General features: G+C 35.3%; 1 protein-coding gene across 1 annotated transcript in view; it reads right to left on the bottom strand.

Annotated features, from left to right (window-relative positions):
• Window positions 1–17,460, bottom strand: part of EML5 (EMAP like 5) — a 105,029-nt gene that overhangs the window by 76,743 nt on the left and 10,826 nt on the right. The window contains exons 2-5 of the mRNA XM_057384151.1: window positions 8,781–8,940; window positions 5,543–5,641; window positions 4,945–5,013; window positions 1,599–1,784 (exon numbers count right to left, since the gene is read on the bottom strand). Of these exons, the coding sequence (XP_057240134.1) occupies window positions 1,599–1,784; window positions 4,945–5,013; window positions 5,543–5,641; window positions 8,781–8,940 (514 nt within the window). The remainder of the gene's footprint in view (window positions 1–1,598; window positions 1,785–4,944; window positions 5,014–5,542; window positions 5,642–8,780; window positions 8,941–17,460) is intronic.

Consider the following 17,460-nt stretch of genomic DNA (forward strand, 5'->3'; position numbering starts at 1 on the left):
CAGCACATAAGGGAATGGAGCAACAAGCTCTAATCATCTGATGATTATCAGTTGTGTTGTTTCAACTTAAAAAGCTGAAAAAGCACTGCATTATTCTGAGAAATAAAGTGTTGCAAGTCTAAATACTCCAAGTAAAAACTATGTTAWTATGCAGGACAGCTGCACCCTACAGCACCAAACAGGATGGGAAAATATTTTGGCATCAGATTTGGATAGGAGACAGTGCACTGCTTGCTCTGGGAATCCAAGTTTGTATATGCAATGTCCAATCATCTCAGGAAAACACAGAATAGGACAGAACACCATTGAACACTTATTATGAAGAATAAAACCAGATGTGAAGTTACAGAGCAAGAATCAGGGATTACTAAACAACATAAACATCCCCCTCATATTTTCTATATCCCCCTCATACTTCCTGATTCAGAATTTGGAATATTCTAAATTCTTGAATACATTAAATATTTCTACAGATGCATACAGGACAGTGTGCTTGTGTGTGTATATCTGGGTTTTATATATATATGTATATACACATACATTCATACACATACTTCCATGCATATAAAGAAATCTCAAATGCAAAACACAGTCTGGGGACACTTTTTGCAYACAGATTTCTTCATAACTTTGTTCATAACTAGACACAGTGTCATTATACAACTGTCTGAATAAGCGGTCCAGTCACTTGTAAATTATTAGTTCGTTCCACACTGCATTTATCCTGAATGTGTGTTTCTAGATCTTTGTTTCTATGATTCTCCTTACTATAACTGACTGCAAACCYTCCCACATACATATCATTCATTGTTTTGAACCCTCCATTTTACCTGATTACATCAAAGAGTGACTCTTGTACTTCAATTACTAACATCAGGCAAACCAGYCCAACATGCCACTTAAAACAAACAAATTCTTATAAATAAGAATCATTACTTTTTCTAATTTCATTGCATTGRTTTTTTATCTAGAATTTTGAAACTGCAATATCAGAACACACGTTTGTTTTTTTCGCACCATGTTAAATTGCTAATAAGGGAACTTAGAATATTATCTAGAAAGTACAATGTTTCTGAAAACAAAAACTAACATTCAACCAGCAAATCATATAGCTTTATAAAGTGACCTTAGAARTTTCACACTTCATAGGTTAAACCAAACAGCAACTTGTAGGCTTTGTTTTTAAGGTGAAACTTGGACAATTAGAAGTCAAATCCTGCATACTGCCAAATGAAAGGTAATGAGGATTTTCAGTCTACCATGCACAAATCAGATTGCAAACCACAAACTGGGTTTTTTTGCAGCCTACTTTAATCGCAAACTGATTAAAGTAACATGAAAACACAACTAAAACTTACATATGAAAACTATAATCACTTTACAGTCATATTAAACATTTCCATTGAAAGAAGATTTACCAAGCMCTTTGGAAAATTTTTATTAAACTTTCACTGAGATGTGTTCACTTTTCAAATCTGTATACTGTTTTAATATGATTGAAACTGTTTAGGAATAAGAAAAGGTGACCTTGTATTGCCCTTTCCAGCTTTCCAGAAATTTACTTAACATTTAATATTAACTTAGAGAGATATACTTACAGCATGTGCTCCCTGTATTGTCCGTACAAGGTTGATTCCCTTCCATACATATATATCTCCATTCAATGCACCAGAATATGTCACTTCATCCCTTGCACAGGCGAGGCACAGTATAGTCTGGAGATCACCAGTCTTGCCAAAAACACCACGTTTTGGTGTCAATGAGTTGCCACACAAGCTCCAGAACTGTAACATAAAGTGATTTAGAAAGATGGTGCTTTTGCTAATAGCTTATAATTTAATATGTAGATCTGAAAGGAAGGACTTTGCCTCCTAAAGATATCACTATTCACCCCCCTTTTCATGCCTCAGTTCTCCAGTTTAACAATGTTTTATGTTATTAACCAATTTCATCCTTTCACAAAATCAGCATAACAGACTTGTTGGGAAGGAATTTGAGGATGTCAGTATTCAATCAAACTAAAATTCTTTCAAATAATCATTTGTGAGCCAGTTGTATTTTCAATTATTTTTGAAAAGCATTCCATAATAGAACTACCTTATCTTCCCTTGATGTAAGATTTCCATGTTGCACACACTGCATTTGTACTTTATGCTACTTTAGACATTTAAAGATGCCAGCTAAGCATGCAGATTTCTGATAAGGCTATTTTCTCTGAAAGCAGCAGGTTTTATTTCAGACTTATTTCTCCTCAGAACCATGGATCATACAAAGCAGCCATCTAGAGTGAAGGTTTTTAAGAACTTTCTAAAACCCATTGGTATGTGATTGCAACAGTCACACATGCATGAATTTCCTCCTAGGTCACCCTACACATACCAACGACTCCTAACCCAAAGATGTGCAAAGCCTCTTGTCAGAGCAGAGTACTTTCCAACTAAGTCTCCAGACACACACTCTAGTTTCTGACCTCTCTGGAAAGTCAAAAAGCTGCTGAAGGAAACCAATGCAAAACATGAAAGGATCACTGCTGACAGGTTACTCTTGCATTGTGTCAGAATGTTTCTTTATACGTGTTTACGAAACTGTATTTCACAGCAAGTCACTCTGTTATATCAATTCAAACTTCTGAGCAGAGAATTATTATGGCATAATGTAAGCAGTTACCATGAACAGATTYTTATACCTGCAATTCTGTGATTCAGGAATAACCAGAAATAATCATTACTGACTAGAAAAACTAGTACTGATTAGACAAATCCCAGTATCTTAAGTAGCTGTGCTGGTTTTGGGTGGGATAGCTAATTTTCTTCACAATGGCTGGTGCGGGGCTATGTTTTGGATTTGGCTGAASACAATGTTGATAATACAGAGATGGTTTTGTAATTGCTGAGCAGGGCTCACACAGAGCCAAGGCCTTTTCTGCGTTTTCTGCTGGTGAGGAAGTTGAGAGTGTACGGGAGGTTAGGAAGAGGCACAGCTGGGATAGGTGACCCAAACTGACCAAAGGGATATTCCAAACCATATGGCATAGTGCTCAGTATATAAAGTGAGAGGAAGAAGGATGGAGGGGGACAYRTTTGGAGTGATGGTGTTTGTCTTCCCAAGTCACCATTACCAGTGATGGGGCCYKGCTCTTGTGGAGATGGCTGAACACCTGCCTGCCCATGGGAAGCAGTGAATTAAYTCCTCATTTTGCTTTGCCACTGGGTGTGACTTTTGCTTTCTCTATTAAACTGTCTTTACCTCAACCCATGAGTTTTCCAGYTTTTGTCCTCCCAATTCTCTCCCCAGTCCTGCTGGTGATGGAGTGAGTGAGCGAGCAGCTGGCTGGGCCATGGCTGCTGACTGGGGTGAAACCATGACAGTGGAATTTTTGTAACCAAAGTGCAGATTTCAAGACATAGACCATGTTGTTGCTTGAGAAGAAACTACACAATCACTGCATATATCACCTAGCATATAAGCACCTAGCTCCAATGTGGAAGTARGTGATGTATCTAACAAAAGTAATTCCTCAATGTCAGTTCACTTGGAATTACCCACATAACTTAATTAAGTACTATTATAATTTGCATAAAATATCATCTGACAAAAACTACAATAGCATTAAAAAATGAAAGTTATTCTTGATATCKGAAAGAACAAGAAGGTGTGGTTTAAGAAAAACACACATGACAAAAATCCCTTGCCTGATCCAAATGCGTACAAATCTCCGGAATTCTGATTTTCTATTATGTTTCCCCAGAGGAAACACCAATTATTTTTAAAATGCTATTACTATTTAGAAAGGCTTTGTAGAGTCTTAAAAGTTGCCCAAACAAACTTTTGCTTATCTAAATAGCAATGTTTTGACATTATAAAGCCATCTTAGTRTATTTAAATCACTGCTGGCAAATATTAGCTTACTTTTGGTATAAAGATCCCCTTAGAGAAGTAGGAAAAAAAGATCATTATTAACTAAGTTCATGRAAATCTGTAACTGACATGCTAAACACTATGACAAATCAGACTTATGCAATCCAGCCAACAGACTGAAGACTTTTTCCAATAAGCTATTAATACATATTAATCTAAAAGTTTATAAAAGTTTCACTGTATAAAAAGCAACACACTCTCCCCACCATGGGAACCTACACATAACAATACAGAATTTTCAAGCTGCCATCTACTGCTGTTACGTGGTAACACAGAAAACAATACATGAGAAGACAGTGACTTTGACTGACATGAAACATGGTTCCTAATCAYTGATAATCCTGCTGACAAAGTTAAACCTGGAAAAAAAAGTTGTTTCTGCACAGCATTTGCTACATGGATCAAACAATACATGCTTGAAAAAGTCATGAAGTGTCCAAATTATGAATCCTATAAGAGGTACAGAGTGCTCCAAATGACAAAGGTATGAGTAACAGCAGGGAAAAGAAGCAAAAGGAAGGAAAATGCTTGCTCTTTCTCTTCCACTGTCTCTCCATAATCTCTCTAAATGGTAAGAAAGGTAAAACTCATTTCACCTCTGCAGGGCAGTAATTCATTCACTGTTCAAGATTCAGAAATCTGAGTACCTGGACTCACCTTAAAATGTACATGCTGTCTTACACTACTTGGGATTTCAAACAGTGTGTTTTAGACAACCTAAATTTTAAATTATATTACAATTATTATATACAATGCTACTGACAACTCTTTCATTCCTACTACATTGCTTCTGTCAGGGCATGAAGTCTTTTGAGCAGTAAATGTTTTTCACTATTTAGATCTTTTAAAATGTCTASTGTAGTCAGATCTAACCCGCAATCACAGTTCTAAGAACTAAGACTATTCTTATATAGGACCTTTCATATTATCATTATATATTCCTTTTAGATTCTATTTTTCTATATTTTATAGAGTATATACTACTGCAGCTTAAATATTTTATAAATGAACAGTTATTTTTATTACCTTGATGTGTTTTACGCCACAACTGACGAGCTTGTTTGGCTGGTATAAATCCCAAGAAATATCAAATATCTGCATAAAAAAACCCAAGGATGTCAGCAAAGATCTCCTTTCTAGTATGGCACAGTTAAAACAGTAAAAACATTTAGCAAATTAACAGGGAGTCTGAAATGCTTTAAATGGATCCATTGGAATGACTTTTTTATTTTCGTATTCAATAGTAAAATTGCAATAYATGCCAAATAGAGTTCTGGCCTTTTTTCCCCTAGAGTAATTAAAACACATGATAAAACAAGATTAAGGTTCATTTAGAGACTAAAAAAAATTAAGCAATTATTTGCATTTTGATTTCCCATTCTGCACTTTCCCTACATGCCTACACTCTTAACAAACCATACACAAATAAATAYTGAGTTATACATTTCATTCTAGAAATAAATGCACACATCTATCTTCACATCTTAATACATATCAACCTTTATGCAAATCCAGTTTCTAAAACAAAATGGTTATTGTTCAGACACATGTCTAGTATGTATATACAGACAGAGTTTAACAAACTAAAATTACATTGAMAYTCAGACTATTTAGTTATACTTACCCTATCTGTATGACCAGGAGCCATTGATAACAATTTTCCTTTTCTCCAGTCCCATACACAAACTGTGTTTTTCGAATCCAAACCAACTGAGACCAAGCGCTAAAAGTGTCCAAATTAAACAAACAAATAAAAAATAACTCAATATATTAATGAAAGTTAAGTCAYTCTTTTGAAAGAGTGGTAAAAAATGTCAGAGTAAATATTTCTTTCTGGATCCTTTCTCAAACCAGAATCCAAAGAGTCCCCAAACATAAAATTTCATTAAGTCTTTTTATTCACAAAGAGTTTGAAGCCAGTTAAACTGTAAAACCAGGAAGGACAAAAAGAWTGTTGCAAGAAAATAGAGAAAAATAAAATTTTGAGATCTTCCTATGCTCTGCAGCATGTCTTATCTTGACTGTTAAGACACCTCGCACAGATTTCTTGACACAAATCATTGATTATCTTAGTCACTTGTATTGTTTCTGTTAACCAGTCAAAATGTTATTTTTCCTATAGAAATGCTCAACAGAAAGACAAACAGGTTTGAATAAAAATAAAAAAAAAAAAAAAGCTGAGTGATTTTGGTATAATTTTAAAAGAAAAATTAATATTTTTATTCCGTTTATGCATTAATTGTGCCATCTTGATGTTGATAAATGAAAGTTTTTCAAATCTCTAGGACAAAGGTTTTTTTGCTGTTCGGCAGTTAATACTTCCATACAATAAAAACAAATTTAGTTYCAATTTCTACATAGATTATTCAAGTGATTTTGTAAAAGCGAAAACCAACTTGAAACTTCAATCGTARTTTTTTCCCCAAACCAGAAACCTATTCTAAATAACAATTTCTTTACTGCCTGAGAAGCTCCAAGATTATAAGAAACATAWACAAGTTAAATACAATTTCTATCCATGCATCTTATCTATTAATGCCACAGAATTTAACTTCTCTATTCCATCTTTGAAAACCCTGTTGGAAGGAACATCAGTTTCAATCCCATTACACTTCCAAATAGTTCAATTCTAGTCCTACTGCAGAATGAGATGTAGAGGGATTATAAATGTTTTACATTTACTGCACACCCATAAAAAATGGGGGTGCCTTTCCAGACATGTGTTTACACTGACTTTCCAAAAAGGGAAATTAAACTATCTTTTTGGTTCTCTTAAGAACTAGAAAGTCTTGTTACTAATGACCCTCACACTTGAGTAGATCTCAGAGAAGAGCAAAAAAAATCAGAAAGCCTGAGAAAGAATGTACCATGAAGTGAAATGAACTCTCAACACCAGGCATACTGGAGGGTAACCTTGGGTTTAGATAACATAGCTGCACCAGTGAATTATCAGGTTCCCCAAATAAATGAACAAAGGACAGTAAAGAATAAATAATGTTCTCTTGAGCTAGCCTGACCAGTGAGGAGAAGGAGAGCATGTGTGTGGCACAACCCAATAGGAAGTATAAAAACTGAACAACTAATAAACTGCAAAGAGGTCAGTGGGCTTGACCTTACTTCAATACATATATTCCATCCTGGTGAATGGAGATGTCCAGCAGTGAGMAAATGATCATACAGAGATCAGTAATAGGAATCACATTTTTCTTGTGATCTATATTGTAATTGCTTGTATTGTGATTTTAGTAAATTGCTGTATCCCTCTGCTAAATCAAAATCCCAAATGATGCCAAATAAATACTTTCATTTCAAACAGTAAGCTCTGAAACAACCTGGTCAAGGACTCTGACAAATTTAGATTTAAAGGGATGGGCAAGACATAAACCAACATTTGCAGRTCTTTCTGAACTGGATTTGTGTTTTACTGTATCTTCATAGGGAGACAATTCTGGAGRTGCAGATCTTGAAAAACCTGTATCCAGCTTTCCTTTAAGACAGCAAAATTCTAACAAATGCTACAAAAARGGTAATCATACAGAAATTCTGAAAAAAGTATCCAGCCTTATTCTGACCATTTATGGCTTTAAAAACAAGAATCAGTACTGGATACTCCTAGAACAAATCACAGATCTACACTCAAAACTCTCCAATACACACAGGGGATGCCTACCTGCATTCTAAAAAAAATAAGGGGACTTCAATTCCAATTTGTTATATTGTAATAAAATATATTATAATAAAAAATAAAAAATAACATAAAATTGGACCTTAAAATTATGGAGGCTGTAAAAGTGAGGGAGTAACACAAGTTTACAAGATAAGAACAGTATAGAGAAAAGATATCGCTGTGAAGTAGAAATCATGCTCTAGAAAGAAGCTGACTCCAGAAGCTGACTTCTTAAACAATGAGAGGTTATTTCAATAAAATCAGAACTTTCCTACAACTSTTACAAATTTTTAAGAGAAACAAGTTACAGGCTTTCCTCCTGGGCTCAGTAGAGCTCCATTTGACATTCTCTTAACAAGGACGGCAACTGGTCTCTACAATACATCCTCACTTGAGAAAACAGCAGTAACAGATCTTGACCTTTTTAGTAAACAAAAAGAACTGAGAATACAGCTAAATCTGAGTATTGCATTGCAAGGCTGTGTGGGAGGGAAAGAAGTGTTTCACAGACCAGGAAAGCACATCTCCAGAAAGTATTTTCACAGTTAATACCTCTTCAGCTGCTACCTAATGTGTATTTTCCATTTCTAATTCATCAGTCAAGAAAGCCTCTTTACTCACAAGAGCAAGCGTCTGATAAAAACAAATCTCCATTATAGGTAGCAGCTCTGAGAAACAATTCACTACTCAGAGAATGTTCTAAAACAAAATTATAATCCAATAAAACCTTTTCCTTTGCTCTTAGATCCAGGATACATGAGTCTCAACTAACAATCACAATGTGGAGAGCCACTAGCGCATGCACAAGACATGACAGAGAAGGGGATACTGCCTGAAGAAGTCCGAGATGAGTAACACAATGGGACTGCCACCACTCTGAGCAAAGCAATGTCCCTGCACAGGGGAGGGCCACTATCTCCAGCCATTTGGTCTGACCCTGAACTATGGCCGACAGACCACAAGAACCTCCCTTCCACCTCATCTCCATTCAAAAAGCTTTTGTAGTTATACTTCTCTTGCAAAATGTGAATACTTGGCATTCATTAGTAATGTAATTTTATTTTCCTCAACTTGAGAATAAGCAGATAAAACCTGAAGCAATACAATTTCTTTTTTTAAGAAAAGCTATGTGACAATATTTCTAACAGATAAACAACTTATTCATAWGTTTGAAAAAACAATATTAATTACATACCTGACCATCTAAATCAAAGGCCAAGCAAGCTATACCATGTGTGTGAACATCTTTTAGAACAGATACGGTTTGCACAGTGTATGAATCCCACACACAGATGTATGGTTCCTTCCCAACTTGACCTGTTGCCACCAACACACGTTCAGGATGCAAAGCAAGGCTGACAAAAAAAAAAGAGATATAAAATATTTTTGCATTAAACTTTTGTATTTGCCTAGTTGCATTATTTTTTTCCTTAAAAATTATTTTACAATGTTTTCCCATTGAAAATAGATTTTAAAAGTCATTTTGCATTACAGATTTCACAGTAGCTGTAAAATTATCTTAATATAGTACATACCAACATTTTGCTTGAATTTAAACCTTAAAAAGCCTTCTACATTTAGATTAATTGCAAAATAGTCATTAATCCTCTGTTCCGTAAATGTTTACTAATTTAGGTCAGATTTTCATGCCCTAAGTGAAATGCCTTTTTTCCCTTCTTTCTATTTCTTAAAATTTAAAGACACCAACAATGGGCATCAGAAATTAGGGTTTAACTACCTAGACATCAATCACCAAAAGAGAGAGATGTACACTTCCAAAAGTTCATTATTCCACATAGTATTCATGTCCTTTTTATGAGAGGACAGCTTTCTGGAGCTGTCTCTCCGCTGATTGTACAGCAACCAAAACATGACTAGCTTAGACCAGAGGCAATGACTACACTTCAGATGACTGAAGAACAATGAAGATCATCTTCAATGTCTTTATTTTAATATAGAACAATTGGGCATAGCTGGTTTTGAATAACTATTAACTTTCTGCATTTCTAGCATTGTAGAGAATATTCTTATAGCTTGTATTTCATGTTTTGCCAAATCTGGGACTAAGCTAGAAGACATGCTAATCAGCATGATATTTCTTCATTTTGTTTATAGCCAGCAAGCTGCAATGGAGGACACAAGATCTGAGGATTCAGATTTTGTAATACAGAAAAATAAGATTATATTCTAATAGAAACCCAAACAAGCTACTTGATTTCATGCCACATATACTAGATACAGAAGTCCAGAATGATGTAGAAATATGATACAGAAGTCATGAAGAAATAATTTGCAAAGTCGGCTGTTTGATTTGGCTAAAAAAATGTCCTAGCCTAATGAATGATCAGTAATGAATGATCTTGAGAGACTGTTGGACAGAACCACTAATAGCACGCAGTAAATATATTTATCTTTTCAAAATCATKTGGAAAGGAGTAGGGTTGAGTACTTTGCAAAGGTAAGATGATCTTACACCTGAGCATAGGTTTTGTCAAATGAAGTTCRAAGGGTAGAAGAAGGGAAGTCCATAAACATAGACAAATTAGCAAGGTTAAAGTGAACCAGGAAAATACCAGAAAAAAAGTATCTAATTCAAAAGATGTATACATTTTCTACATACAGAGGGAGCAAGAAAAAACTGCATTAGAAGATGATTAATATTTTCTGAAGTTACATGACAGTACACAATACACTTCTATATTTTTTCTGTTTTAATACAGCAATTCTGTTGGTTGATACTGCTTGACAAATTCCACATGCACAACTCTGAGCACAACTTCTAACTTCAAAGTTAAAAAAAAAAGCCTCTGAACCTTTCAATTTCCTGCGGGAATTTCTGCTCTTTGCTACTCTGTTATCCTCAGCACCAGGATAAAGCAACCAACATTTCCCCACTTTGCTTCACTTCACTTCCAGAGTTATTTCTCTAGTTCTTCCCTTCTTGTTTATTTGACAGAGTAACTTCACAATTGCAGAGAGGAGCTGGCAGGCAAAACTTACCACATTTCACTTCAGTTCTGCCACCCAATCCTGACTAACACCTGCACATCTCTCAGAGCACACAAAGGCAGATGGTGTACTCACAGGAAAAAGGAAAAGCATCTGGAGGGAGAGAAAATGCTGCATCCAAAATTCTCTCATTTTTAGAATGGCACTACAGAAAGGGAGCGATTCAACCRAATGGACAATAAAGAAATCGGAAAAAGTGAAAAGAACAAGCAAGAAAAAACAGACAGAAACTAAGAGGAAAATAGAAAAAAAAAACAGGGTCTCATGTCTGATTCATAATCTCTTCAATCTCCCTTTATTCCTTATCTGTGCTACTAGTGCATTGTGCATTTTTAGACAAGCAAAAACCACCCCACAACTACACCAAACCTCAGACACCACTCTGGACACACACACGTGCAAAAGAACCCGCACACCACACCTTACAAAACAATTTCCAGCAAACAAGAATTAGTTTTGTATGTTTTTAACTAAAATGCAAAGTCTTTAGAGAAATTCAATAAATCTTTAGATATGAAAGGRACAACAATAAAGGCACTACCAAGGAAGAGGAGAACACTCTCCTTAGCCCAAGTGTACCAACTAATTTCCTTCAAAGAATATTAGGTGAATATAGAGGAATTTTCCTCTATTTCTAATTAACAAATGGCAAATAATAACTAATAGCAATATCACAGTATTAATTCTTTCTACATCACAATACAAAATACTGGCTTAAACAACYGAGCTCATATTCTGCCTTGACAGGATCTGCAAATGAACCATGAATGATAAGACAATGTTTTTCCTTAATACTCAAGCCTTGGCTATTATTAATCCTGTGGGGCACCAAGCACAATTCAAAACTCAAGAATTAGACTCCAATTTCATGCAATATAGTGACTTTTTTCAGTTCTTTCATTGAACTATGAGTGATCAAGCAATCTCTATAAGCATAGCAATCAATACAAAAATACAGTATCTTGATCTAACCTCTAGAGTAAAAGCATTGATACAACTCACATATTTGGGAATGTTCATTGTTAGAACAGCCCTAAGCAAAACACAGGAAATAGCTTCCTAGTGAAGAAAGAAAAAGTTAGGTAGAATGGGTGCCCAGAAATGAATAACAATGAAAGCTTGCCATACATGYACCATATGAACTCATGGGTGGGATSCTGTTAGGAGGATCAAACAATGAGTTTGAGCTCTCTCTGGATACCCTGGGTAAGATTTTCAACACACTTCTGCTGAGGTGTTAACATTATACAGCTGTTGAGATGGTATCTGCAATAGCTGCTTGCCATTCATCCATTCAGTTCCTGAGATCAGGCGAAAAAGTATGAGTATGGCTTAGCTCTTAAGACAGCATTCAAAWCTGTTAATGTGGGACCTGTGGGCTTAGGCACACTGAGTCCCTCACAAATATTTTCTTGCTTTTCTTTTCTTTCCAAGGGGGAAGGAAGAGATTGCTTAGTGGCATAAGAAGCTTTGCACTCAGAAGGAGAGGACTCGTGTTCCCTTTGCAGCACTCAAAAGGAGTGGACTCGTGTTCCCTTTACTATCCTGGTAATGAGAGCTGGTATGACCTATCCAGGTTACACTGCTGAAACTGTGCTTGCATCTAGCCCACACAGCTAGACTGTAAACTGGTGCTTGATTTCTTTCCTCTTCCTTGAAGGATGACTAAGCTGATGAATGAGATACTGCTGCTTGTCTAAAAAAGGAAACAGATATTCCTAATGAGACAAGTTCTTCAGGCCTTCTTGGTTGCCTCTGGCTTCTCTGACCTGGGCTTTTCCATAACAGATGTTAGATATAATGGAGTGTCTCTGAAAAAGTAGATAGTAAGAATATGTCCAAAAGGCAAACATGATCATGGAGAAAAGCAGGTATTAGGCTAACAAAATGCTAAGTCAAATTAATTTTGAAATTGGCTCTAGAACTTTGTACTTCTCAGAAGAGTTAGAAGAAACAGAAAATTAAAAAAAAATGTGCCTGTCACTAYTGCAACAAACCAAACAGGTGGACTTGTAGTGAACTGAGATTTACACTGATATATCTGAGTGACAGGTCTTTTCCCAGACAATTTTCAAATTGGGCTGAAATGCAGGAGTAGAGATTTAGCTGTATACTGAAAAGGGATATGTTTCTCACTTCAGTACGTTCAAGCTCCTCTTTTTAACAGCGTAAAGAAAAGGCTCACTCTCCCTTTTTGAGCAATATGGAAGCATTTCAAACATTTTTACCAGATCCATGCCCTGTACTAAACCAATRTTATATTATTATATTAAATACTAATGACAGCCAATTTWAAAAAAAATAAATAAAACCTATCCATGTTGTGTCTGTGTGKAACAAGACTAAAGATATGGGCAGAAYCCTCCAATTTGTGTGAGGTTTGTAGTGGGAAGGGAACCTGAAGGAAAATATTCAATAATAAACTACTTGATAATAAAAGAAATTAAGATTTTTTTTTTTCATCTTTACTTGGTTTGTGCTGAGCATTAGCAAGCATTGATTAATACAGACAAGCTGCAGACAAGGATACAGTATTAAAGATGATGTTTCCTTAGCAACAATATTGGATGAAAATCCAAGAATATATTCATGTGACTACTCCTGAGCTTCATAAAACTAGGGCACCAGTAAAAATGCACAAAAGAATACTGCAGTAAAATAAAGCATCTCAGATACCTATTAATTAAGAGTTGATATCAAGTGTGAAATAGTTTCTCTGCTTAAATAAAGCAAAATATTTTCATGGTATGTTTACAGACATTTTACACACAGTTGAGAATATTTTCTAATTTGCTGTCATTTCCCAGAAAGAATAACAGGGGAAGCTACAAACMATTTTTGCCATACTATTTAAGATCTTAAAACAGAAGGAGCTGCAGCCAGCAAACATCTCTCATCAAAGTTTAAACAGACCAAGTCAGAGCACACTTACYTCCACAGACAAAACAGCAGCACTCATCATGGAGCATCACTACTGGCCTTCCATATAGTTATTGCCCCAGTGCCAGTAATATCAAATATAGCCTTCTGAAGATTCCTTAAATTGCACAAGCATACAACTTCAAAGTAAGAGTCTGAGCTGGAGACAGGGAGGGTGAACTCAAAGTGTACATTGCTTATTCCCAGCTGCAGTTTATCTCATTACCATTCCATATCTTCTCCTCTTGAATCTGAATGTTTTTAGACTAACAAGAAACATTTATAAACAACCCAGAGAATCTTAAAGATTGTTTGGGCTTCTATTTGWTCCTAAACTACCCAGAGGGGGCAAAAAAAAAGAAATCAGATGAACTTCAAAGAGAAGGAAAGAGTTAGAGAGTGAGTAAAGCAACACTGATGCCAAGTTCCCAACTCATTCAGTACAAGAACTAAGTAAAAATATTCTGGGAACTATATGCCCCTTTATAAACATGTTTTGTCTTGAAACTGTCAAGTCCTCTATTGTTAAGGAAGGGATTGGCTTCAACTTTCTAGAAAGTTATCATCTCTAGAAAACTGATTAAAAATAAATATATTCCCCTTCTTTTCAAATATGAATGATTTTGCCAGTGTCAATAGGAGAGCTCATTATTTGATGAGGGGGTTGCTGGATTTTTACAAAATCTACATAATCTTGACAATTTATTCACCAGGTTTTCAAATCTGGGAAAAAAATTCTTTTCTAATATGGCCTTTGAAAAAGAAGACACAAAAATTACTTACATGTTCCTAACCAAAGGGTTTTCTCACATGAAAGTTAGAAATATAATTAAGTCAGAATCATTTGGAAATAAATTTGCTAAGATAATGTTCTATTATTCTTTATTAGCTATTAMTATTAAAGAACTGGTGGTAYAATAGTGTGACATACTAGAGCCTGAAGGTAAGTAAGAATCCCACTTCAAAAAATACCCAACTTCCTTCTCTCCTCATGAGACAATGCATGGACTTAAGACCAATTATTTAAACTATCATTACATATAAACTGTTAAACGTGATTCCCCTAGAATTAGCAACAAGGGGGGGAAAATAGGAAAAAGGAAACCTGAAGTGCCAGATCTCCAGAGAGAAGACCTAGGGCAATCAGCTGTCAGTAACTCAGGAGGGGAGCAGTGCTCCTTTGGGTCRCTGGATCCGATGACCCAAACGAGATCCCTTAACAAATCAGGAAGTAATAGTAAATTATTGGGTCAGGATTTGTCAGTCACCAAGCTAGAAAGCAGTCCTTCRCTCCTGAACACATGATGAAAAATGGCCTCTGACCATACAAGTTAACTGAATAAACTTGCTTGATATACAAAATTTTCTGGTTCCTAATCTTTCACCACCGCTAACACCCTTTGAACAATCCTTTTACTAGTCATTACGATTTGCTTCTTCTCCATGAGATTTGCAACAGTTTTTAACTACTATATTATTCTTCCAGCTATTCTTTTTTAAATTTATAGTAGATCTTCTAATATCACTCAGAAAAAGATCAGGAATGTATAATTTTCTTTCATATTTCTGAGCAAGTATATTAAAGAGCAATTCATCTCCTCTCCTATGGGACATATTAATGAAAATATCTTCTCTGAATGTGCAAGAACTTATCATCTTGAAGATTTGAGTGGAGTCACAGAATAATTAGTGACAGTTTTGAAAGGTTCTTTTTTATCCAGAAAGGTTATCCTGATAAAATTAGCAGCTGGCTTAAAGTAAGGAATGGTGGGAAGCAGGCATTGGCAGAGCTACTGTTGAAAAAAGCTGAGATAAGCACTACATTCTGTGCTTCAATTGCCTGTATTTCATCACCAACCAAAGAATGTTTAGAGCAGAAGAGAACACTCTCTTGCTAGCTCTGGACACTGCATATACACCAGATTTCTTCAGGAGTTCTTGAGAATATCAGGCCTACAGATGTTCTGCAGGTGTTCGACAGAGGTATTTTCCTACAGGAAAAAAAAAGTCCAGGATATCTGCAACACTTGCCTCAAATTTACCACCCCAGCATCTAACTTTGTAACCAGAAAAGCGAAAATAACCAGGACACCCCTTAAAGCTGAGAAAACACCTGAACCCTTGTTGAGCAAAAAGCTATAAAAATGAGATAGAGGCCACAAAAGTATTTACACAAAAGACCATCTCAAGCAAACAAAATCCTTACATTTACCAGAACCACAAACAAAACAGTAAGAAGCATAGGAAAACTCAAGCACATTAAAAGGATTCAGAAGTCAATGTGTAGTTGGTAGGCAATGAAAGATGTTGCCCACATGGGCTCACAAACTTAATTACTAAAAACCCCTAACAAGGCGAAGATAAAGGGTAACACTTTCAAGAAAATACAAATCTTCTGCTTAAAAATTATGTTTATCTCAATAATACTGATCCAGTTAACTAATCCCAATGAGGAATGGAAAATAATGTAATGTAACGTAATACTCATTCTCTTAAGCATATGCTGTATYCTGCAAAAGATAAAATCATGACTATTTATAAATTACTGCTGAATAGTGTTTCAAACGCTATTCATTTTTGTACTATTAATTTCTATGGCAGAAGAAACAGCAATTGAAAAAACAGGAAGCAAAAAAGGAACSTGTAACTAAAAAACAAGTACCACCTAATGTGCAACCTTGATCTAAAAAAAAAACAAAACCCCAAACCAAACATTTACCAGTTCTTCAAATATTCCTGTTATTTCCCCAAGTACTCCAGAAGGCTATTTCACTTAACATGTCACACTCCCCACAATAAATCTTCAGGCAATTTCCAAATGCTGTCAGATGCCTTGTCTTGATCTAAAATAAAGTATCATTCACCTTGCTTGCTCTTGTAGAGAGATTATAAGCAGGGAACAGGGATTAGCATAGTTCTAAAAGTCAGGAGAAGGTTTATACTGTTGACAGCTAACCAAAACATAGAATTAATCCACTCATTCTGCATGCAAACTGCCTTAATAAAATGGAGACACCTAACCACCACATCTAAAATGCATAATTTTTTTAAAGTAATTTCTACCTTAAAATACATTTGGGKTTTTTTCCCCAATGATAGGTATATATAATATTTGCATGTGCCTAGATCACAGTCTGACATTTTCAGGAGTTTTGTTCTTGAAATAAGTCATCCTGTGGTTCAGAAAATTRAAGGGTCACTGGTATTTTTTAAACATCCAACTAGATTTAGTCACAAGAAATGTACCTCCTAAATAGAATTAAAGCAGTAAACCAATATTTTTTCACCCACTCTTTTAGAAAATCGTTATAAAACTACATCATGTCTACAAATTCCATTCTCAATTGCAGTAAAGTAAAAAATACAGTAAGTAATCAGGAGTGAAATGTGTGAGCTAAAGGTGAGAACACGATTTAAATATAACTGTGAGCAATTTATAAACGTGATTTTCAGCTTGGACACATTTTCCTTTTTATTAGGTTTGGTCCTTTGCCTCAGTTTTGTTTCTCTTTTTTCAGTTGAATTCTTCACCTTAATGAAACATTTTATTTACATGTAATTTTATGCTAAATATCTTATACACTTCTTAAACTTCAAAGAAGCCGAAGGAAGTTTAAGGTGTAATACATCCTATAATGCAAAAGTATAAAAGGCAAAAAACACAGTGTAAAAGGCAAATTAAAATTTTCCCTGAATGTAAACTGTCATGGATCTGGCTAAACCACCAGTGGAAGTACTACTCCAGGTACTTCTGAAGCTGAAAATTTTGTTCAAGCTGACATTATGCTCTACAAAGTTATGGCACTCACTCTCTGAACACATTTCCCTCGATTCTCGAATTCAAATCCCAAAAAAAGAAACCACTAGAAATATTTATCAAAGATGACGCCATGAATATTTGAGCAGTTAGAGGTTGGATGTTGATGTTAGACTAGAAGGTTTGATTT

Source organism: Malurus melanocephalus, unplaced genomic scaffold, assembly GCF_030028575.1.
Source record: "Malurus melanocephalus ecotype Western Australia unplaced genomic scaffold, MMel_1.1 scaffold_0, whole genome shotgun sequence".
In the NCBI taxonomy this organism is placed as follows: domain Eukaryota; kingdom Metazoa; phylum Chordata; class Aves; order Passeriformes; family Maluridae; genus Malurus; species Malurus melanocephalus.